The sequence below is a fragment of the Crocuta crocuta genome, unplaced genomic scaffold, assembly GCF_008692635.1.
Source record: "Crocuta crocuta isolate KB4526 unplaced genomic scaffold, BGI_CrCroc_1.0 scaffold478, whole genome shotgun sequence".
In the NCBI taxonomy this organism is placed as follows: domain Eukaryota; kingdom Metazoa; phylum Chordata; class Mammalia; order Carnivora; family Hyaenidae; genus Crocuta; species Crocuta crocuta.
In genome coordinates, this window is record NW_027530981.1 from 475,220 (window position 1) to 500,345 (window position 25,126).

A 25,126-nucleotide genomic window follows, 5' to 3' on the forward strand; every position below is an offset into this window, starting at 1 on the left:
CCCCCGCCCCGCCCCGGCCCCACCCTGGGCTGCTGACGAGGGGCGGGCAGGAATGAGCAAGCCTCCTGCTGCTCACGGGGAAGAAGTCCTGTTCTGTCGACTTCCCTGCAACAGGGTCCCTTCTGAGCAAATAAATGCCTTTTACAGATGTGGCTTCAAAATGAAAATGAAGTCTCTCAGCCCCTGACATCTGGAGGCCAGATTCAGACATAAACCGATTACTTTATTATCATGAGGGGGTTTTTTCCCTTCCCTAAATCAACAGCCACAGCCTTCTGGCCTGAAGAGTCAGGGTCTAATTGAATTTGGGTGGGTGGTGTGCGGTTATGATTTGTTTTTGAGAGACTTGGGCTGGGGAGCCGGAATGAGTCTTTAAAAAAAGACAAAGCACATCCCTTGAGGAACTGTCCTGAGCCCAGAGGCTGCAATGCCCATGGTCGGAGGCAGAAGAACACAGCAGGGCCTGGGGTGGGCCGGGTTTCCAGCTGTCAGCAGGGAAGGCTGCCCCCTCCACACATCCACCTCATGGTCTGACCCCCTCCCTGGGCGTCATGAGACCACGTGAGTGAGACCGGGAGTGGAGAGCAGGCCTTACCTGTCCAATCGCAGCCCAGCACCTCCAGCCGCATCCCAATCCCTGCTGGGGACCACCGCTCGGGGTACACGCGCACGTACTGGGCAGGAACGGGGTCGAATCTTCGGATGTCCGGGGTGTCGTAGTGCATGTTCCCTTCAAAGAGCTGCAGGAGAGACAGGCCACTGAGCCCTTGTTCTGTGGGATGCCCTCCCCTCTCCTCCTCGTCTTCCCTTTCTCCTCCCTGCCCTTCACATCCATCCAGAAGGCAGCCTCATAGTCAACTCGCTGGACGTTACAACCCACAGGAGCTCCCTTCTCAGACCAAGGTTGTGGTTCATTTGGAAGATGCCTAGGGTCCCAGAAACATGGGAAGGAGGGAGCAAATGCAAGTGGCAATTGCCAGGTTCTGTCTTCTATCCTGGGATGAGAGACTGAGGACTCGGGAAAGAATTAGGCTCTGAATGAGCCCTAAGCTGGACTTGGCTGGAGAGCGGAGAAGTGAGCTTTTGGCTGCTTTGCCCATTGTCTTAGAGGCTCTTGTTGTTAATGCTTGAAAGTCTAGATGTAGATAGTCCTCGCTCATTGCTAGCTCTCAGGTCACGGACAGGGTGAAGGTGGAGTGGCCGTCCTCTTCTCTAGGCTCATGACAGCACCCTCTCGTCACATATTTGATAGTCTGAGACTATGCTCCTCAGTTTTGTTTAGCAGAGGCAATTCTGTCACAACAAAGGCACCTGGAGCCCCGCTACATGCGCCGAGGACAGTGTGGCTGTCCTGGTCAAAGGCTCAAACTAGAGCACATGTGGAAGCCACCGACCTGGGCGATGACGGTGTGGAGACGTGCTAGGGGCTGTGGCTGGTTAGCACCTAGGGAGGTAGTGCGGCCACCTCACTTGCAGGATGCCCACATTCCAGAAGGGGGCGCTGTCATGGCGAGGCCCAGGCCCCGACCCCGACCCTGGCTAAGATCACCTCCTTTCCCAGGCTACCAGAATGGTCAAGCAGAGCCAGGGTCAGCGCCCCCCGGGAAAACCCATGGGGCGCTGCACCCACTAAAGATCCTAGTTACCAACTCCTGAGCCTCTCCAGGCTTCTAAATTGTGAGCTGGGTGTTTACGCCGGCACCGTAAAGCCTCCAAACCGGCCCGTGCCTCTGCATTAAGAATGGAAACATTTGCTGAGCAAAAAGGATCAAACAGAGACATGTAATTCCCCTTCTTTGGTAGGGGCCTGCTCTTCTGAGGAAAATGAGGGTAACTTAACAGTTAGGATCAGAATGCCTGAGAACCCCCAAGATGGACCTGGTGAGGGACAAAGACACAGTTTCTTTTCCCCTTGCTGGGGCTCCTCTGCACCTTTCTCCCTGGGGCGGGCTGCGCTGGCCTGGGTAAGTTTCTCCTGCCTCTCCCCAGCCTCAGTGTGAGAGGTGGGAAAGATCTAAGCAGAGTCAAGACTGGGAAAATAAAGAGGGCAGAGACATCCAAAAAAACAGTTGTTTTTGGAAGTAATCCCCTAGTTTCTATAGTCTAGCCTCCAAAAACTACATCCCGTTTGGATGTCTGGCCAGTTCCAAGGAAACTTCATCTGAAAGAGGGTGTAAAGGGTGTCAAACTTTACAGAAAGGCAGTGCTGAGTGATGGGTAGGTGTCTGTGCTCTGGAGTCAGGCCGTGGCTGAACTGTGGCTCTCCACACGTATGACCCCAGGTCATCAGCCTCAGTTTTGTCACCTCTAACATGGCAGTGACAAAACCATCACCCTTCCAGAGATGCTGTAAGAATTAAACATGGCATTTAGCCGAGTGGCGGGCACAAAGTAACCGATCAATTAATGCCTGTTTTATTAGAATACAGGGGTTTGGTGAGGACTGTCTAGCTGGGAAGGCAGCACCTCCCAACTTAACTTCCCTGTCTGGGGTAAAGTTAGGGAATCTTCCAGAAATGACTTACCTTCGGCTGCTGGGTCCTGGGGTCCTGGATGTATTCCCAGTCTCTGCCATTTAGGCTGTAGGAGACTTTGAACTTGCGCACAAACGCCCTGGCTTCCACGGCAGTGATGCTGTCTCCTCCGCGAGCCCCCTGGATGATGATGCCCTTCACTGTCTTGGGTACGCCCAGGTCCACCTGAAGCCACTCCTCACCCGGCTGGGCCTGAGGGATCCGGGGGAACCAACCCGAGCGGCTGCTGACCAGGCGGGCGGCGCTGGGGCTCCAGAGGTACTCGCGGGTGGAGGAGGCCGAGATCTGAGAGTCGGGGATGAGGCCCGAGAGCAGCCCCAGCATGTTGGAGCAGGGGGCATCTGTGGAGGGGAGGGGGATGCAAGAGCTCGCAGCTGGCACCCTGCCTACCGGGTACCACCTCCCATCAACAGGGAACTACAGAAGAACCCAACTATCAAATGCTATAAGTAGGCACCGATTTCTCTGCATTATGGTTAAGAGCCCAAACTAGAAGCCAGATTGCCTGGGTCCCAGTGTGTTTTGTTGCTCACTAGCTGTCTGACCTTGGGCAAATGATTGAACTGCTCTGTGCCTCAGTTTATCTAAGTCTAAAGGAAGGCTAGTGGCAGAACTTACCTCTCGGGGGTTGTTACGGGGATTCCACCAGTTACTACACAAGTGCTCATGGCACAGCGCCTGGCAGACCTAAGCATCTCACACTTAGCCAAGGTTCTCATATCCTTGCCAATGACACCAGTCCCCACTGAGCCTCCCAGGGCAGTGGGCGCAGGGGAGCTCAGCTGAGCCCTGAACCGCTTCCTGGGTGACTGTTTTCCCAACCGGATGGAGACATACCTGGGGTCAGGTCTTTGCTTCCACTCGTTATCACAGTTCTTTACTACCTTGCATCCTTTGCACATGCTGTTCCTGCCACTCCAAATGCTGTTCCCCTCAGTCTTCATCAGAGTAACCTTTACTCGTCCCCAGGCTTTACTACCATGTCCTCAGAAAGCCCAGCCCCAAGCTTCCAATCAACAGTCAGTTAGGTCCCCTCAGCCACTGTTTCTCAAGCACCTGATCTTTTTCCTTCAGACACGCATCCTAACTGATAACTATCCGGTGCTTGATTACGTTATTATCTATGTTGCCACCAGCCTGAAAAGGTTTCATGACGTTAGAGACCCCATCTGCTCGTTCACGTCTCCTGTCCACTTTCATTCCCAGTGTGGGGCCTGGCGCACAGCAGGCCTTCAAGAAATACTTGTGCAGCCAATGGCCGAGTGGCGAAGACACGGGTAAATGGCTACGGCAAGACAGGGTCTTGCTGTCAGGGAGCATTAGATGCGCATAAACAGAGTTCCGGGTAAAAGCGGACCTTCAGGGAAGGTCACGCGGTGCAATCATGCCATTTGCAGAGGGCTGGAAGGTGGGAGCAGAGCCCGGGGCACGAGCAGCTCCCCAGCCTTTAGCGGGGCTCCCCCTCACCTGTGACCCGGCAGCCGAAGAGCTCAAGACGCAGGGCGATGCCGGAGTGCCAGGTCTGGGGCCGGACCCTGACGAACCTGGTCAGCAGCGGTGTGTGCAGCTTGTTCAGAACCACCTCGGTGGCATCGTTGTTGGCTTGGAACACCTGGAGCGGAAGACGGGAAACCACCCTTGACGTCCCCGTGTGTAGCTTGGCCACTCACACGGCCTTTGAAGGCGGTGCAAAAGTTCTGTTGAAAATCATTTCCCTCCAGTTTAAAAATAATCAGTGCGTTTGTTGTTTGGGGCTTCGATAGAAGCACCGTGAAAAAGAAATTTAATTTCTCACACTGCTCTAACTCGAGAACAATCAACGGTCTTCACGAAAACTTTTAGAGGAAAGGAAAATTTTGCCTCTGGCCGAGAGCAAGCAGAGGAAGGCGCCTTGACAAGGAAAACACTTTGAGAAGCAGAGAGAGGGAGAGGGGCAAAAAAGGGGGAATATTCTTTAAAAATGGAGCAGAAAGGTCATCTTTTAGGGCTTGGCAGACCTCGCTCACCAGCTTGAACTTGATTCTCCCCCTCCGTCATGGTGCAGGCAGATAGGAATATTCGCAGGGTATTTTTATAAAGTGCTTCAACAGTTGTTTTGTTAGTTACTTTGAGGCCTCCCTGCTCCATAACCGGGTGAGAGCATGGGGGCCTCCATCTACCCCTAATGGCCCTGTGTCAATCAACACTTTCTTGGTTCTCTCTGGTCTTTGTTGTAGGGTCAGGGTTGCAGACAGTCTCTCAGAGTCCCGCTCTGGCTTCCTCTCACTGTAATCCCCGCCCTATAATGAAATCCATCTCTGTCCCCATCTGACCAATGCATCTCTTAGGGGAGGAAAGGCTTTTTGGAGTAGCTTCCAAGCCAACATGGTAGGAGTAAGTCCTAGTTTACCAGATGGCCCAAATCAATAACTGCCATATGGACCTTATGTTTTTCCGTGCTCTCCATTAAAACAAAAGTAGCTGGCGCAAGTATATGTGAGTTTCTCTTGGTTTCTCTGGCTAAGGATGGGGGGAAAGACCAACCGACCATCCCTTCTAAATCATACCTGTCATAGCTTTAACAACCAAGGGACTTTGCAAATCTACCCACAGCCAGCTCTACAACAACTAGCAATTTCTTCTGGGTCGAGGGACTAAATACTTCAGCTCATGATACCTATAACATGCCAGGTATTTGGGCACTGACAGGGCTGGAACAAGACGACGAGGGAAACTGGTATGCCTGGATACCCCTGAGCCAGACACGGTGTAAAAACAATTACATCTAGAATGCCCCAGGAGGTAAGCGTTATTATTTCTGCTTTATTGACAAGAACACGGAGGCTCAGAGAGGTCTGTCCGGATCGAAAGCCCCTGCCATGGTTTTAGGCTGTAGGCTTGTGGCTTCCTACACTGGCTGTCATCTCTTTTTAACAGATTTGCAGCGTTTATGTTGTTGGCTAGGAGTCTTGGAGCCTTTAAGGTCTCCAAGCATGGGCTGAATGGAGGTGGAGTTGCTGTTCAAGGATGTGTGTTTATAATCCCGACTCAGAAAGCTCTGGGTAACAGCAGTGGGCTGCACGGTGGCTTAGAGCTAATTAACAACGTGGTCCTTTCTTTCCCATGAACTGTAGCTAGGAGCTCTGCCATTTGGCAACCTTGAACTCTCCATATTTCCCACTTGCTGAGGTCAAAAGTTAGAGCCATTTAATAGCACAGCACGAGTGGTGGGGGTGAAGGGTAAGAGACGTTACACCTTATGCAACCAGACGAGGGGAAGTGGCTCACTTAAGACAGACGGAAGATCACTGGCCCACCATATTCAGTTTAAACCCCTTGCTCCTGGTGCTGAGCTGGCCGACCCAGGGGAGCTTCCCCCATAGCCTGCCCAGCTTGCTGCTTCCCTTTCCTCCCTGGGGAGCCTCCTGCCCAGTCCTAAGGCCAAGTTCCTTCCATTGCTGCCTTGCTAACCCACAGGGAGCAAGAGGCAGAACTGCTTGACCACCCGTCTCTCCCAGGTTTGATTTGGCTGCTTCCTTTACAGTGACTGGGGACAAAGAGGGGCCAGAAAACAAAACAAGGGAAGAATGACCAGGGAGACAGGAGGAAAGAGGCTTAAGGTCAGACACCTGCAGAAAGGCAGAGGGAGAGAAGGGGAGAGACGTACTCAAGCCTCTGTAATCTTAATCTTGGAGAAGGATGACCAGAAAAGGAGACAGGGCGCAGGACAGCTCTGGCCTGGCCATGCCCAGTCCATGGCTTCTTGGGTGCTTCTAAAGGACTCCGTAGCTCTGAGAAAGGAATGGAGGAACTGGATCCAAGAGAATGAGATTAATCAGTTCTCCTAGAATTCAGCACGAGGCAGAGGCTCCCGTTTGTTTGTTTTTTTTGTTTTGTTTTGCTTTGGCAGGGCAGAAGCAAATGCAGCACTTTGCTTATTTGGGGAGGGTTCTGGGAGCAGTGAGGGGCCACCACCAGCCCGCTCCCTGAGGATGGGGATGGTGACGGTTACTGTGTGTGGCCTCCATCCGGAGATGCTGAGGAGTTCATATGGGGAGGGGAGCTTGGTTTGTCATGTGAATACAGAACTAGAGCGTTGAGTGGATTTGAACTTTAACACAGCTGCTAATCCACAACATACACACCACGCTGTTACCGTTTAGAAACACAGCACGTCTTATGTGTTTTTAATATCCAATTTTATCTTATCTGACCCCTTCATTTCTCAGCCTTGGCAGACAACAGTGAGAAACCTTTTCCTCCCTCCCGCTCAGGAAGGAAATGACTGTGTCGTTGGATTGCCTTTGGGCGGTTGGTATGTGCGTGAGGGTGGCTGCACGTGGGCATGGCCACGCCACACGCGAGTGAGCCGGTCTGGCAAGGGGGTTGGTCTTCCCACAGACGCATGAGGTCCCAGACTCTGGGTGAACCCCCTGGGTCTCTGCCTCCGGTGGCACCCGTTGGAGGGGGGACGGGCACATGGTTTCTCTGCGGAGGCCACCTAGCGGGCTGCTCCGACTCAGCTCCATTCTAATTCTGTTTTGCTCACTCTGCTCCTGCCCCTGCCTGGAACCACATGAAGCCTCATTCAATGTGGCCTCAAATTATCCTTTGAGTTTCTGAGCATAGCTTCTTCTTGGTTTCCTGTTTGCCCTTGACCTTGTGCTCAGATCTGCCCCTGCTCTCTCGACCCTTTGCTGAAGGAATACCACCTTATGTGATTAAACTCGGGATACGCCTCACACTCTGGGTGTGGTGGAGTGGGGAAAATAATCCCCAAACACCTCTGAAGCAGGAGCCAGGACACACAGAGTAGGCAATTATCTCTACCTCCCCCAGGCCTCAACTTCCTTCTCTATTGAATGAGTTGATTTGGAAGGCCTTTCCTGGCTCCTAGACTCTAAGGCTTTCTGCGTAAGAGTTTCCACCTACAACTGCCCCAGCAACCGTCCACTCTCTAACAAGGCATTTTAGTTGTCCATTGTCCCTTACAGCCCGTGTGCTTTGGTGGATGAGTGCTGTGGGTTTTAATACCCTTCACATAGTGCCCAAAACACACGGTGAGTGCCTCGCTCAGAGGGAGGGTATACCTTGTTGATGTTTTCGCTCAATAACAGTTCAAATTATTAATAATGAAAAGTAATGAATAACAACACCTTAGTCCTTCCAGATTGTCTTTCACCCAAAGATATCCAAGTGCAATTTATGAAAATCCATTTTTAATGAAATATTAAGCAGTTTCTATTTCTCCTGACCCAATGGATTTACAAGGTCTCTATTTTTCTCCCCGCATCTTCCTATTTATAGCTGGTAAATGCTATCATATATTATACATCTTTATGACTTTCTCAATGCTTCTGTGGTTTCAGAATCACCCTTCATATGTTTTCTGATCAAATTCTCTGAGATGGATTCTTGGCATCTAGTCTAGGCGCTGCAAGGTAAGGGGTTGTGTGCATGGGAAATGATGCCAGGAAATTGGTTTTATTCCCTACTCCCTGCCGACTCACTGAATCACGATAGGCAAATCAATAATCCTTAGATACCCCGGTTTCTCCTTCAGGAAAATAAAGTCCATAACAGGCTTGCAGGTAAACACGAAAGTCCACCAGCCCTCCCTGCTGGCTCCAATGCCTGCACGGCACCCAGGACAGATGTTACAGTGAAAGTGACATCGAAAGTAACAAATGGGTCTCTGTTCAATGGGGCAGGTTCAAGTTCTGAGCGCCATTGACTCTCATGTCCTAGTTCGAGGCCATAACTTGACAGTAAGGTGTCCATCATACTGAGAAGACTCAGTAGATCATCAGCGTATGGTACACACCCAGATAAGCATAAGACACCCAGATCATCAAAATGTGATGATAACACGTTATAACATCTGTTTTAAAAGCTGGCTGTCACAGATGGTATACATTTTTGTTAATTTTAAAAGAAAAACGCTAATAGGGTTGCTTTACCATCCAAAAGAAAACCAGAAGTGTGTTCAAGGCGTCCCTAGTTTTTTGTTTTTTAAGAGGTAAGGATGGCATTGACTGATGTAATTATTAAATGATATGTATGTGTGTGTGTGTGTATGTTGAACGCATAGATTTCTTCAAGTGCATCTCTGTAAACCAAGTTTAAAAAGGAATTCAGGGAACAAAGTGGTTTGGATAATCCATTTGGTGCCTTGCTGAATTCTGAACATAAGCCAACACTTTCCCATTGATTCTTGGGACCGTTGGTTTACCTTCAGTGAGAAACAGTAGCACTTGAAAAAGTCTCTGATTTGCACCTCTGGGGGGGTGGGAGGCACCTGCCAATTAACATGGCTGCTACCCAACATCCCAGTGTGGTTACTTTCTACACCCCGACCAGGAAAAGAAAACCAGCATGTTTTGACCACACCTATGAGCTCCTAAGGCATGGACTCTACTAGTACGTAAAATAAAAGAAAATAATATATGTGACCTAAGAAACATTTAGCCAGAAGGCATCCCTGATGGTTTTGAGGTCATCTTTTCTCTAGTTTTCACCCCATTTCTTGTTACAGCCACCTCTCCCTGCTGCCCTGTCCTTAAGTCTTCTTTTAAGAGTATGCGGCTACTTTAGCAGAGCAGAGAACAAGTGGAGTGCGAGCCAAGTGGAGGCCTCTCTGGGCAGGGGTGTTTCCTGCCAGACCCACGTCCCTCTCCGACACACCACCCATCTCCGCCGTCATCGCCCAGGGGCCCGGGATGGCGTGGCCACTCCACGTCCATCACAGTCTTTGAGTTCCTTGGCAGAGAGACAGGATGCAGGCTCGCGGTGTCAGACGGCTGTTTGCCCTTCCTCAAGCAGGCAGGCCCTTCAGTCCACACACGCAGGCTCCCGTTACATGCACTGCCTTCCACCCGAGTAGGGCTTTGGGATTCAGTCTGCACACGCCTTTCTCTTCGTTACCTATGCTATGACCTACAGTTTATTCCTATTTTGCTGTAAATATCTGAACGTGGCCAGCTCCAGGGACTGCAAAGAAAGCAGGCAATTTTTCAAAGGCAACGCAGTGCTGGAGCCCTGAGGTAGAAATTGTGCGGGAGATGTTCTTCTTCTTCCTTTTTTTAATAAATATTTCTCTCTGCTAATAAATGTTTCATTGCTTCCAAAGTTCTCCTTTTCAATCTACTTGGCACGGACACTTAAGGAGGAGGAGAACAAAGCAGGCAGAAAAGAGGTGGCAGGAACGGAGGGCAGGGACTGGGGGACCAGTGGCACACGTTAGAAATTTCTCTCCGAAACAACTGAGCAGACTCATCCTTGTCGCAGAACCAAATGCCTGTCCTCTCTCCCCCGCCTCCTTCCCTGGCATCTTCTCTAAAACCAGCCACCGGGTCTACACATAAAAATAAATTGTCAATCAACGAACACCATCCTGTTTAATGAATTTGTTGCACTAAACAAGCGAGGGGTGGGGGGCAGGGTAGGGGCACGGTTGTACTCGGGGAGAATGATGTTAAGGCAATGGACGCTTTTTTTTTTCCTTTTTTTAAATCATGGCCTTGACAGTTCTCTTTTAAAACTCCTCCTTAAAGACTATAAAAAAAATTTTTTAAAGCTGCTTTCATTCTAGTGGATGTGGGAACTCAGCCAGACAGAGTCAGAAGGGATGCGTCTCATATATATGTGTATACATATACAGATATGAGAGAGAAGCGGGGGAGACTTTCAGGGAGGGGAAGAAGGGGGGGCAGGGCGGAGAAAATTCCTTAACCACCAAATGCTCATTTATGACCATGATGCCCTCCTGTCTCCTGCTCCTTTACTTAGGGCTGTTTTTGTCATCAAGCAGTTCTGCTGATGCAAAGGAGGAGACGGAGGAGCAGGAACGTGTCACGGGGTGGAGGGCGGGGGAGGCCGGTTTCTTCCTGAGGGTGAGGGTGGAGGTGGGTGGGATTGCGCATCCCATCTGTGTGTGCCTAGTGGGTCCCCGTTAGATTTACTGCAGGATTATGTTACCCCCATCGAGACGCTGAGCCCTGGAACATAGCATACTAACAGGATTAGGGTTTCGGGACTGGAGACAGGAAAGCACCAGGGAGAAGAGGAGGGGAGGGCAGTTCAGGGATTTGGGGCTGGGGGAGAGATGGTGTGGAGGAGAGCGCAGCATCAGAGCAACGGAAGGGATGGCCACTGTCCTCCTGGAAAGGTCGGGAGAGAATCACAGACATTCGCACACGGTCACATTTTTTGAGACGGCACCTTTAACTTGTAGGGGGGCAGGAGAGAGCACAAAAGGGTAGGAGGCGTCACGGTCCCGAGCCTATCTGCCAACCGCCTTCCTGTTCCAGTGCGATCTGAGCACATCTCCGAGCAGGGAATGGTGAAGGCAAAGAACCCGGCAACCTAGCAGATGAGGTGTTCATGCCAGTGCTCATCTAGAGACGCTGGGTTTTTCCAGCCCAAGCAAAATGACTACTCCTTTTATAAGCCCTGCTCGCTTGCTCTGTCCTATTGGCCTCTGCGCAGCAGTGAGATGGAAAGCATCGGGAATTTGGCAGGGAGCAGCACAAGCGCCAGGGAGGCTGGCCTCAGCTCCCAGAGACAATTCAGCACCCATGGGAGTTGGGTGAAGCCAGCCACAGGAGCCCAATAGAGAAAAGGTTCCAAGCTTATGTGTAATGACATTTTCCCTTGGGCTTCCTAAGTGGAGAGGCTAAAGGTCTGAGCTCATCTCATGGCAAATGGGTAAGGGACAAACTTAATTACCAGGGCCCTGGATTCTTCTCAGTTATAACTGAGGGGAGCAGAGAAACTGGGGGACGTGAATTTCAAAAGGACATCGGCCCTCCTCGGAATGCACACAACCCCGGCTCAACGGGACAACTGTATGCATGACTTCTGAAGTCTGGGGCCCATTACCAGCTGACAGCTTGAGTCACTGTCGTCATCTTATGCACAATAAACAAATCTACAATGAAAAGGATAAGGGGAAGCTAGTCATCCAACAGGAGGTAAAAAAAAAAAAAGTATCTTTTTGAAAATTGCACATTATTAATTGGGGGAACAACTGCATCCCTCACAGAGGAGTGAAGCCGAGGAGGCTCGTGTTCGTCGGGGGCAGCACCAGTGCAGGGCCCATCAGATGCAGGCAGAGGCCCAGATGACTTGTCAGGTCCCTTCCAGACCTACGATTTTAAAAGATGCAGATAAATATCCCACGGGGCCTTGTTACTTTTTAAATTGATAACTTGCTTCTGCTCAAGAAGAGATTTGTGGACCTAATATATTAATTCTGTGTGCAGAGAGCCTTCCATCTACCAATCCCAAGGTGCTCTGCCGACAGCAGCTGCGGCTCCATTCCACCTGGGCAGGCGGAAACACTGAGGCACGGGGCATTCAGAGAAATTTCCAAGGTCACACAATGCATCATCTAAGGGTATCTGAAAATAGGTGTCACGTGGTTCTGTTCACTGACAGACGCGGGGGGTTTGGTTTTAGGACACCACTCTCTCTCCTCCTAAGTCTCCGATAATTTCACAGACGGTTTTAAATTCCCAAGTGGCTTTCAAAGCGATTTGTTTTAATCTGGAAAATAAATACAGGACCGAGAACTTTTGAAGTGAGGCGTTCGTGTGTCTTGAAGGCGTAGGGCCGAATCAAACACAAAGCAACCGCTCTCAGCTTTCCATCCTCGGGATTCCACGACGTAGCCCGTTCTGGGATGTAACTCCAGGAGCCTGCCGTGCTGAGCCACACGGCGGGAGCACAGGTTCGGATCTCCACAGTAACGGAGGCTCTCCAGGAATACGCACGCCTCTAGACCCTTAGACTGAACATCTAGGAAGCCAATTTCCCTCTGGGTCCAAGATGATGTCAAGGCCTAGATCAGATCGCTGGGAACACCTTCCTGGAGATCCAAGCCCTGTGACTAGGTGACTTTCATGGGGACTCCATGGTTCCCCACGTCCCTGGGGCAAATTACTCTAAGAGTTTCCATTCCAGTCTTTGAAACAGCATTACATCCCGTAGCAAATGAAGTGGTGCCTGAAGGTTCTCTGATCCCGTTGGCAGCCGCGATTGCATTCATGTGATGGGCTTCGTGCATTCCTGCCACTCATTACAGGGTAATTCTGAAAATGCTTGGACCTCATCCCTGTCCCTCACCCTCCCATCCTCAATCTGGCCATCAAGATATATTTAGCACCCCCACAGACTCTCTCTTTGAGCCCAGATTTCTTCCAAGTACATCAGAGAAGCCAGCAGCATTGTGACTAAGAGCAAGGTAACCAGGGCTATGTCAACAGGAGATGCCCACGCTTGCCAAATAAGGGAGAAAGGAAGACAAGGGCTTTCGCTTAGACATATTAGGGCACTGTCCTCTGTCCCCCTGTCCTGACACCAATCTTGGTCTCACTCCCTCCAGTGTGCACTCACAGAACCAGCAAGTCAGAGGTAAGTGGGGGCCGGGCCACGACCTCGAGCCTCCAGCTACTCCCATCTTTCTCCATGCCCCTCTCTTGGTCTGAGTGTACGTAACTGTGCCTTTAATTATAGACACATACACGAACCTTCTGATACTGTACTTACAACACTACATCTATGTTTGGGGTGTTATTAATATAGCTGGCGAAACCAAAAGCTGTAGTTTTCTACTTGTGGTTTCTGAAGAAATATCTCTGAAGAAATTTGTATAATCTAAGGGAGCACATGGGCTGGATATGGGCTCCGTCAGGCGGACAAGCTCTCTGCCTTGTGGTTACACCATAAATATGCATAAGGAGGGCCCACCCTATAGGAAAATCATAGGTTCCGTATTTATGGCATATGTAATTGGATAAGGATTTGGGGATGTGTTGTACATGTGGCTTGCGTAAGGGGGCTGTGTTTTGCCAGGATGCTTGCAATTCCCCCCCTCCCCCCCACAATAGAGAAATGCCTCCCTCACAGGCAACCTCATCATGACCTACTGGATGGAAAGAGACAAAGAAGAGGCTGCTCACAGGCTGCAGGAGGCTAGAAAGAGCTCCTTCGTCTTCCTCACTTTGTGGCCAAGAGAAGGAAGTCGTTCCCCCACAGGCCCACGCCTTGCCTCAGCCCAGCCTGGGTCCAAATTGTAAACAGTGTTTCACAAGGAAATAGCACGGCCACCCCCTACCCGCTCCAGCACTCATTAATCTTGTTTTCCTCCGATATCCCCAATTCCCTGGTCTTCAGCACACTGCATTGGTGCTGACAGTGTCCAGGGAGTGGAAACCAAGTTCCCACATTTCTGCCCCCAACGTCACCATCGCCTCTTCATACCCCGTGCTCAGGCCTGTGTCTGCAAAGCCTCCCTCAGCACCATGGAGCGGAGCAGGCTGCTGCCCTCACCCCTGCTATGCTTTGCTCACGGGTTCTGCTGTCGGAACTGTGCTCTCGAGCCCACCACCCAGGGCCCGTTGGCCTGGCACGGCGCCCATCATCCAGCGGCTACAAAGAGAAACTCAGCACTAACGATTGGCCTAGACGAAGCCTCTCCCCCCATTTGCCCCCGACGCCCCTCCTCACCCGCCTCCTCTTCATGGCATCGAATCAAACTGCAGCAGACTTGACAAATCTATTTGGCATGGTTCACTCAACTATTTCAACCTGAACAGCCCAGAGAGCTGCGCTGATGCTCCGTGAGCGGCGCAGAATCTGCACATTAAATACAGACATCTGGGAGATAGACCTGCTAATGACAGAGCAGCAGAGATCACCCCTGGGGGGGAGGGCGGGCTGGTCTCCCTCATCACCCACCACACCTGCAGTGGGGCAAGGGAGTGTGGGGCAGGGGTGACACCTAATTGGCAGGCTTTCCGTTCTCCAGCCTCCTTCTAGGTAGCCAGAGAATGAATTATCTAATCGGGAGAGAAGGGGCTTTTCCTCTGCCCCAGCACTTTTATGTGGGCAGGACTGATTCACTAAACAGCCAAACAACAACAACAAAATGAAAATGAAATTACCCCTTGGCTCCTGGGCAAGAAAATTTAGCCAAGGGCGAGAGGAGAAAGTGAGAGAGACAAAGAGAGAGAGAGAATAATGCATCCAATATGAAAAAGTTGAGAATGATTCCAAAGGAGCCCAGAAAGCTAAATTCAATTCTCAGGAATAGCTTCCCTGCAGAATGAATACCAGGGATAAAGCCAGGGAGGACAGTGTTCTGTCAAAATGTGCAGTGCTAAGGTATTTCCAAAAGCAGATTTCCTACAAATAGTGTTTTAAATAGCATCCCAGTCCATCTGCGTGCTTTTAAAATCAGCTTCTGCTACAGTATCCCTCTGGCCAGCACTGCTTAGTCACTGCGCCTGGCCGGGGAGGCCGTCAGGTGAAGCTCCTCTTTCTCCCCCAGGACCCACTCCGACTCAGCACTGGCCTTCGCCTGCCTGGCGCAGCTTCTAGGTTCTATCAGTTTCTTCCTGAACAGGGTGGGTGGGGAGAGAAGGCAGGGAAAAGACTAGGTTGGGGTGAGGACTCAGCCCATGCTCCCAGCATCCAATGCTAACTCCGGCTTGCCATTTCCAAGTGATATTTGCAACTGAAATAAACGAAGTCAGCGAGAAACCAGACCTGGCTGAACACGTCAAGGTGAAGAGGTCTTTCAATTAAATACCTCACTTTCTCTATTCATGAAATGAGGAAAGTGTGTGTGTGTGTGTGTGTGTGTGTGAGAGAGAGAGAGAGAGAGGGAGAGAGAGAGAGACACCTGGTAATATCTAGAAGCCGTGATTTTCAGATGAATGGTGCCATGTTACTATGGCGATTTTAATAATAAAAAAAATCCACTGCTTTAAAAACTCACATTTCCCGAGCGAATCAGTGCCGACATTATAGTTCGGCATTTTCTCGGTTCAAGGTTTCCGGTCGACCAGCAGCCTCGAGGCAATGGTCGGAGCCGAGGAGGCTGCGTTTGGAAAAGATCTTTGGCTCTCTAGGTTTGGTCCCACGTGTCCCATTTTAATCATTCACAACTCGACAGGCAGGGGATCTGTAGCTCTAAAGAGGACGGTCTCTTTGCCTGTCCCCACGTCCATTCAGGGAAGGACAGGCACTCTCCTCCCAAAGCTGGGAGCCAACGCATGACAGCGTTCTCCCCCTGCCCAGCAAGACCACCAGCCACTTCCAATAAGCCATCATACGCTGAGCGCACCTTATAACCGGCGTATCGCCAGCGCCGGCCACAGGCCCGCTCACCACCAGAATGCCATGTGTCTTAAGTAAGTGGAGCGCCAGACATTCATCCATGTGAACAACAAAAACGCCACATCACCCACATGGACACACCTCCGGGGGCCACAGACATTGAAGGCACCAGCTGAGCGAATTCAATGCCTTGTTGCCAAGCATGATTGCCAGTTCAGATCCCATCCCTGACAAACTGAATTTCTCCTCATTATTTATTGTTCTCTTTCTTCTTCGGGACATTGTGATTCCCTCTCAGGATTTGTGCCCTTTCATTTCCAGACCTCGGTAACTCCTGAACTACAGTTTCATGTGGTTTTGTGATTGTTAACCCAGCATGTGGAAGGGACTCAGGCCATAAATGCTCAATGAGTCCTGTATAGGGAGGCATGGACTGGGAACACATTTTCTCCTTCATTTGCAGTCAGAGAGCACTCCGCAAGCTTGCCTGCTCTCTCTCTCTGCTGTGCAACATGTAACAGCAGCCAGGCTGTCGGAGAAACTGTGTTTTCCAATCGCTTTAGCATAAGAAAGAATATTTTCAGGGCCACCGCCTCCCGTGCCTCCATCAATTATTTGAGCCTCACGGAACAAGGCCCCCTCCCCCCTGTGGGGTCAACTTGAAGCTCCTCTTGTCCCAAGCCTCCTGCACCACCCCCGCGTGCCTTCGAGGTGGGGATATGGGTTTTACCTTGTGGTTTTTGCCATGCCGGTACACCATCCAGTCTTCACCATTAGTGCTGACTTCCAGCTTGTACGATTTGACATAGTAGCCATTCTGGGTTTCCCTGGAAATCGCGCCTTGCGTGGCAATGGCTGTAAGCATGGTTAGAAAGCGCAAGTCCACCTGAGGAAAGGCAGAGGAGGAATAAGGGGGTTGTAGCTCCTGAACAGGAGGGCATCACCTTGCTTTTTCTTCAAAGGACACAAATGTAATACTCAGCTTACAAGTCATGTCTGCGATTCACTCAGAATCAGTGTGAACTAGATGGTTCAACTCAACTTACTTGACACTTGACTGGACCCCTTTGAAATTGTAACTTGATTATTTTTCTTTTTTTTCTCCTTTGCAAATCTGAATAGACAGTATTCAGTTTATCTTAAAAGGATCCTTGAACATCTAGAACCATGACCCCTTCTTACTAAACTACAGCCTGCCTTACGTAGCGAAAGCAGATGCTATTCTAAGGAACAATGGCTAAATCCTCTCCGCTCCACCCCACTCCAGTCCAGTCCAGTCCCATCCAATTCACTTATGATGCCCTAGCTGCAGCATCTCAGCTCAGGGCTGCCTCGCTCAGTTCCCGCAGTCCCTCCCCTCAGTCCCTCAATCCATTGTGTATTTAGTCACTCAGGTCACTAAAGGGTCAAAGAGCATGCAGAGTCTGCCCAAGCAATTAGGCTTATGCACCAAGTCCTGACCTTTTGCTCGATGAGGAAGATGGCCAACACTCTGAGGCACCTTTCTCCCCACAACACCAAACCCGTTCGGAAATTGCTCGGCGTCATTCCTTTGCTGGCCATAGTGTTTCTTAATGGCAACCTCCGTGTGATCAAAAGTTAGCCAGCACTCACTGGTAAAATATGATTCAGGAAGCATATATTGGCTACTTACTATCTGCTCCGCATAGTAAGCAATTTGGAAGATGTATGCAGAGCTGTATATGTGTATGATAAACAGCTGGATAGCAATACGAGAAGTTTATGATTGGGGACCAAAAATAAGGAGTAAAATCAATGGAACGTTGATTATACAGGAGAGCATTCTGGAAGCTTTGCAGGATTAGAAGGGTTTTTGGAGAGGCAGAGGATACAAAATGGCTTTAGGATTGTGCTGTTAGAACCTCTGTGAACTCCCTGGAAGTTTCTAAGTGGTGCTTCTCCCTTTCCTGTTGTCTGTTCTGCAACATCCTTCTCAGAACAGAGGTCATTGTGTCACATCAGAACTAGGACAGGCTTGTCAACGGGTCACAAGGCTGTCTGGTGTGTGTCATAAAAGCAGTCATTGCTCTAGCATGGACCCAGCAGCTGTTCTTCCCCAGGGGATGGGAGCTGGACCAGTCTGTGTTTTTAGGGGGAATTATTCGACATCAACTGCAAGTCTTATTCAGAAGGAAGGCAAACAATAGTCTGAAAAGATGCTGCAGAGCATCTGGGCAACTAGAGTTTCGTTCCCGGTAGTGACATTTCCCCATGTGTTCTCCTGATAGCTATGTGCAAAACCTTCCTGGCAGGGCTCCCTCCAAATAGCAAAGATCATGAGAAGCTGCCATGCTCAGCTAGCGACTCGAGTCTGCCCTTAGGAAGACGCCCTCCCCCTACCAAGTCTCTGATGCCTCCCGGTGCCAAGAATGAGGAAGATCTGGAAGTGTTTATAGAATGTTCCATGGATTATCTCTACTGAGAAGCAAATAGCACCCAAGCCAAACAACTTCTCCAAGGCCTGCTAATTGTCACAAGGGCAGCGGCAGTGTCCATCTTACTTGTCATTTTATCCCAGCAGTTAGCACAATGCCAGGCTAAGTCTGATCGTGCCTGGCCCATGTGTTTTTGGATGGATGGATGAATGAGGTTCTCGCGGATGCTGTCTTTATTTTCTTTGTGTCCTCTGTCCGCACCAGCTGAGGAGCCACCTCTCTTGTCCACGATACACGTGCACTCTGCACTCCCTATGGTATCTAAGTACCTGGAGATATTCCTTGCTGGAATCCAAGTTGGGTGTCCAGCCATTGTCGTCACCATGGAGCCGGCTTTGCTGAGCTGTCCACCTTCCATCAGAGTAGGTAGAGGAGGCACTGATCTGTTCGTTCGCAATCCGGCCCGATTCCATTCCCAGAGGCACATTGCACTGGAAGTCTAGGGGGTGGAGATGGTCAAAGGCAGAGTTAGGTCTCTCAACCTCAAACCCCCGGGACCCTCAGAATGTTGCTCCCTTCTAGGGGCAGGTCCTTGCAGGAACTCCCTCATCTCAAAGGCCTCATTATACACTCACATTTTAAACCACAACCCTGCCAAGTCACAGACACTGGTAACCCCTCTGGGTGTGAAAGACACTAAGTCGGACCTAAAAGAAGTCAGGCTGTGGGTAAATAAGAATCATCATACAAATTAAAAGTACAACCTAAAGGACAAGAACTGTTGGTGCTGCAGGCTACGGATGCTCAGACAGCAGATGCACCATTACGGAAATGCAGGTAAAACGTGTGAGACTCGTGGCGATCTGGGTGGGCTGATACCTCGTGGGAAGCTTGCTTTATTAATAAACACCCAGGAGGCACTTTTGTTTCTTTCTTTCACTCAACTGTCTCGAGTTCTGGCAGAAGACAGACATTGCAAAGCAGTAAATACCTGTCTTTGGGACACCTCTCCATGAGCACATGTGTGTCACTCCCTTCCGCTGAGCCACTTGTTGGGCAAATGGAACCAGAAGTCACTTACTCTGGCCATGCGCCATTAGCTCAATCGCTGTCCTTCCCATGGATACCACAGGCACTGGTCAATATTTGTGTGTGCATGTGTCTGAGAAAGACCAGCAATTTTTTCAGGTATCAAATCCATTCTCTAGCTCTGTGACTGAACCGGACAATTGCGGAGCTTGGTGCAATTTGCAGTACTGTTTTCCTGTCACTCAATCTTCATGGGCTTTTTGAAGGAGCACAGAAGCAAAACCCAGAACAAAACCCGTCACCTTTCCAGCAGGCCAGGCTGCCATGTGCATAGGTAAGCATGCAGTAAGCTGTCTACAACCATGGCATGATGTCCCCAGCTCCAAGCGGCCTTCAACTATTTCTTTAGTACTTAACGTTATCATTTGGTTTCTAAGTGGAAATGGCAGCACATGTGAAGCACGTGCTAGAGGAGCTGATCTGAAGATGTGGGAGTTCAGAGTCAATGTGGGTGGAGGCAGGAGACTCACAGCCGGGTTGGGGTGTTCCCGGGTAGCCGGGACCAGAGCCACACTTTATGCTTTGTTTGCATGGCACCTGGCACATAGGAGAAGCTCGGGAGCTGTGTATATTGGAAGCATGAAGGGAAAGTGCATGCATGTACGAGTCTAGTGAGAGAAGCTCTACCCAGGGCCAGAGATGTTTAAAGTAAAATATATATATTCATATGAGAGAGGTGTAAAAATTGCTTAGTTTTCTGACAATGGCCACTGAGACTTAGAGAGACAGAAAAATAGCCACTGACTCAAAAAATGTTAGCACAGGGTGGGGGACTCTAGATAGATATCCTAACTAATCTCCCTTTCATTCATAGGTGGTTCTGAGACTTACTCTGGGAATAACTAACTCTTGGTACACATTCTTACTTTTTAAAGAAATGACTACTCAGTTGACATCTGTTCTATTTTCATTAATCTCTGCCTAGCAAGAAGATAGAGCCCCCGTTCCCTGACCTCAGATGCTACTATAAATTCTGGAGGGTTTCTCTCTCCTGCTCCCCCAGAGGCCAGCCTTTCTTCATTATACATCCTCACAGCCCTGGACTGAAGGATGGGACAGAGGTTCCCAACTGGCCAACTCACTGTCTGGTGGCTCTTGATGGACCAGGTAGTAGCGTGCAGAGAAGCCATCCCTGGCTACCGCCATGTCTGTGTGAAAGGTCAGAGAGAGGATTCCCGTCGACGAACGGAGTTCAGAGGGTGTTTTGGTCCCACAGTACTTGCCAATCAGGGGGCCAACTGGACATTCAAACAAAGACAAGTCAGTAGAAACGGAAGGTCAAACGACTCCATTTTCAATACATTTACCCTTGCCACAATCACAAGTCACTCCATAGAGCATTCTTTGGGTATGCCTTGACATCAAAGAATGACCAAAAATACATCTTAAGAACAATGTGTAGTATTTTTCCTGAACATTAAAAAGTACAGTTGACCCTTGAACAACACGAGCTTAAAGTGTGTGGATCTACTTATACATGGATTTTTTTGGATAAATATGGTACAGTACTGTAAATATATTTTCTTTTTCTTATGACTTTCTTAATAACATTTTATTTTTCTCTAGCTTCCTTTATTGTAAGAATACTGTATACACCATACATAATATACAAAATGTGTGTTAACTGACTGTTTATGTTGTTGGTAAGGCTTCCCGTCAACAGTAGGCTACTGGCAGTTAAGTTTTGGGAGAATCAGAGTCATATGTGGATTTTCAACTGCATAGGCAGTCCAAGCATTGCTCAAAGGTCAACTGTACCTTCCCTGACCTGGCCTCATTCTATTCTCTCTCTCTGTTCAGGGATGGGCCAGAAAGCTATCATTATACTGCCTGTTCTACAGAAGAATAAATTGAGGTTCAGAGAGGTCACATGACTTCCATGTTCATACGGCTAGGAAATAACACAGCTGGGACTCAAACCCGAGTTTTTTGACTAAGTCCTATGATTTTCTAAGGAAATGAAACTGCTTAGTCATCAAGTGTCCATTATGGTGAATACTGACTACAAAAATGAACGACTGGTTTCTTCTGATACTGACTCTACTCAAGGCCGAGGTTGGCCTCCACCCAAGAAGCACTGGTTCCTCTGGGCCTTGAGTGGTATCACCTTTTTGGTATCTGTGACTGTTTAATAACAGTAAAACCATAGTAATAATAATGGTGATGAAAACAGTTTATTTATACACATAAGAGACAGAGTTTAAGTGACCTGCCCAGGGTTGCAGACCTACTCAGAGCAGAGCCAGGATTCAAACCTAGTCAGTCTGGCTCTAGCATCCTATTTGGGCATAGAGGGTGGTCACTGAGTCATTTTCTGTGGACATCCTGACAACTCGGGGCAGAAAAGAGCATTACGGATAGGTTTTCTCATCCTCATTCGAGTATCTACTCAGTTTCCTCCTACCCTTCTCCAAAGAAGTATCTCCAAGAAAGGAAACTGCCTTCCTGAAATTTCTCTGAAATCATCCTTGGTGAAGAATAAGAAGAGAAAGTCATCATGGGTCGTACACAAACCCTAAGGAACTTTGAAGTCTTTGTTCTCTCTCTTTTGTTTTATTGTTACTAAAACGATTCACAGGCGAAGACGAAGCTCCTGAGAAGTGGCTCATGACAGCGACATTACTTACCATGCGGAATGCCATCCCAGATGTCCAGCCAGTCGTATTTGCAGTCTCCTTCGCCCACCTGCAAAGGGTCGTGCTCCAGGTCAAAGGTCAGAAACTGCAGGATTATCTCCATCTTGGGTTTGGCCAGGATGGTAAAGGTACAGTCCAAGTTGTGTGGGTACTTCTCGGGAAACCCAGGGGATTCGATGGTCCCATTGGGGCTTGTGAAGTTTTTTGAACAGTCTTCGGAGCCTGTATGTCAAAGAGAACTGTAAGCATTAAGAAAGGAGAAGAAAATGCCTTTCTCTCCTGCCTCTGTCACATGGGTTGTTTACATGTTTGAGCCCCAATCCCCCTACTCAGGAGGCTTTTGTTTTCACTGGAGAGGCCCTTGAAGCAACATACTCTTCACACCCACGTCTCAAGCCTTTAAGTCAGACTTTCTTTAGGACAGAAATTAGGGGAGGAGAGCGGGCTTGCTCTACATAGTACAGGAAGCTCAGCCATTGAGGAGTCGGGGTTAGAAAGAAGAGTGTGTGTGAGATACAGGGAGGGAGAGAGCGAGAGAGAAAGAGAAAGAGAGAGATTCCCTTGAAAAGAGGAACAGAGTCTTCTTTCTCAATTACTCAGCTGCTTGCTCCAGAAATGTAAGTTATTTCAATCCTTAAGGAAGGCTTGCTGATTGCCAGCAGGGAAAACAATGTTATCCCTTATTTATTGCTGACCTCAACACTAACCCCTATTGTCCCAGAGCCAACTCAGTGCCCCCTTCTCCCTCCAAGATCCAAGGTGCCTCAGGGGAGGGGCAAAGGGGAGCTCGGGTCTCATTCATGTCATGACTATATTAAAACGAGCTGCTCTGTAGTGGCCAGACAATTAACAATCGACGTTTGTAGCTGGTGGATCACAGCAGGGCGTTGGGGATGTTAAAGGCCGCTCCAGCAGCAAGTTAGGAAAAATGCGGCAGTGTACTGACATTTGGAAGGCTTCTGGTTCCTTTGTGGTACGGATGGCCTTGTGTTTCTCCAAAGCTCTTGTGTCTGCTTTCTTGGGACTCACGGAGGCGTTCTTATTAAATGCTGCACACATTCGCATCCCGGTGCAGGCTCCGAGGGCAGTAAGAGCTCCAAGGGGATTACAGCCACCAGATCTGCGAATGCCTCTAGGTGGAGTCACATGAAAAGGGCCCTCATGTGCGTGCACCCAGCCACCATTAGCCAGCGTGAGCTTCGGGCCAGTCCCGGGACGCTGGGCCCACGGGGCGGCAGGGGCCAGAGGTGATGCCAGTCAATGCCGTGGATGTAAAAGCTGGACGATCACAATTGATTTCACTATGCACTGATTTTAAAATTTAAAAAAAGGTAGCAGGATTTATGAGGAGGATAATAAGCACTCTAAGCATGAAGAAAAAATACAGAAATACTCGATAAACCAGGTGTTTACTGGCAGGAAGTGTCCTCTGGGGATCCCACTGAAATGTAACTGTGTGATGTCAATACACTGATCTTAGCCCTCAGCGATGTCTTTATCCGAGGCTCCGGCAGCAGGGCCCTCCGCGAGGCTCTTTATTGATGATGGCTTTCTGGAAAGCGCACACATCTGACTTGGAAAAGGTGCCATGCAAATAAGTGGGAGAAGGGAGACTGCAACCTCCTTTAGCCTCAGCCCGGAAATTCCAGCATCCCTACCTGCCCATCCATCACCTCCGCCCTTCAGTCCTGCGCTGTGCCCTGGCAGCGTGGGGATGGGGGAAAGGCGAGAGCTAACCTTTTCAGCGTTCCCAAGGCTCCCTAAAGTGATGCATCTCTGAGGCTCTGCACTCCGTCAGTCACGGGTGGGGCGGCCCGTTGGGCAGCTGGGTCCAGGGGGCTGAGCTGCGCCGGCCTTTCCCCAGTTTGTTTACCCCTGAGCCGCCAGCTTTGTTTACTGTCAAGCCCCACGCTCCGGAGGGCCTCCTCAATGGTCTGGGATGAGGCAGTTTGGCAAAGCCAAGCCAGCTGGCCGGTCTTTGGGGGGCTGAGAGGAATCTTGAAAAGGTTAGTGTTTATTGCCATTGTGCAGCCTTCTCCATGTGGGTCACTGAGCCAGAGGAAATTAACTCTCTATCCACAACTGGCTTCCAGAGCTGGAAAAGGCATCTTGACATTCCCTCCTCAAGTTTGCTGCCTGTCATTCCTTTCCAGGGCAAGGGGAATTCCTCCCCCTCCCCGTCACTCCCCCCGCCAGCTGAATCCTCCCCCACCCCCACACAGGAGTGAGGAATTTTGGGTGGAAACTTTCTTTGGTTCCTCCCATCCATGGGGGCAAATTCTCCCACAATGGAACACCTAGTAAGCACAAGAGAGGCCCAGGGAATATGACATTCTAAGTAGCCATGGTTTCCAGGGTTCTGAGGTCCTGCACTTGACTGGTCTGAGTTTTTCAATATGATATTCTTTTTTTTTTAAATGTTTATTCACTTTAGAGAGACAGGGAAAGACAGAGCACAAGTGGGGAAGGGGCAGAGAGAGGGGGAGACACAGAATCAGAAGCAGGCTCCAGGCTCTGGAGCACAGAGCCTGACGCAGAGCTCGACTCATAACTGCGAGATCACAACCTGAGACAAAATCGGACACTTAACCGACTGAGCCACCCAGGCGCCCCCAATATGATATTCTTATGGCAAAACAAACAAACAAAAGCACCAAAAAAGCGTATGTATCTATCTCGGACACATGGCTATACATGGGTATATTCTCTGGCTTATTTTAACTGAGGAAGAAAAACAGTTTTATCCGTTTTATGCAGAACAGTCAGACTTGTCCATTGCAGTGGTGCATTCGTCTGTAATTGTGCCACCTTACGGTTTGGACTGTGGTCAAAGTGTCAGAAAGCAGGCAGCTGAATGTTAAATGTGGAGGAGAGATCTCAGAAGAGGGTGACCATCTTGGGACAAAAGGGGAGTCTTGCAGACATCTGCCTCATCCAAGATCCTTTTCTGCAATGTGTGCAAAGGCTAAAAGGCTAAAAAAAAATAGCCCAGTCAACAAATACTCAGGTTTACTCAGCTCAGATTGTCCACACGAGCTAGAGGATGTCGGCTGCAGCGAATGATTTCATACCAAAGGACTCTGGTTTGAAAAATGCCCACTCCGTCTTTTTCCACTATAAATTTTACAATAACTCTGCAAGCGAAGGAAGAATCTACACGCAGAAAGCTATTTAAAACGTGGTGGTGGATTTATCCAAACTGAGCTTGGCCTGACCCCAAAAGGTGAATTCAGTTCAGGGAGTAGGAGCAGGGGGGCACTCCCAAGTTTTCTCTGCGAATGACCCCAGAGATGTCAGTTTCTGAAATGTCACTGGGCACCAGGGTGGAAATCTTGAACTTGAACTTTGGTCAAGAGGGTATCAGAAAATG

At 49.5% G+C, this 25,126-nt stretch overlaps 1 protein-coding gene across 1 annotated transcript in view; it reads right to left on the bottom strand.

Moving 5' to 3' along the window:
- Positions 1-25,126, bottom strand: part of NRP2 (neuropilin 2) — a 117,945-nt gene that overhangs the window by 54,854 nt on the left and 37,965 nt on the right. Inside the window, exons 4-10 of the mRNA XM_077770180.1 lie at positions 21,748-21,978; positions 20,203-20,358; positions 18,361-18,530; positions 16,366-16,521; positions 4,002-4,146; positions 2,526-2,875; positions 596-740 (exon numbers count right to left, since the gene is read on the bottom strand). Coding sequence (XP_077626306.1) covers positions 596-740; positions 2,526-2,875; positions 4,002-4,146; positions 16,366-16,521; positions 18,361-18,530; positions 20,203-20,358; positions 21,748-21,978 — 1,353 coding nt within the window. The remainder of the gene's footprint in view (positions 1-595; positions 741-2,525; positions 2,876-4,001; positions 4,147-16,365; positions 16,522-18,360; positions 18,531-20,202; positions 20,359-21,747; positions 21,979-25,126) is intronic.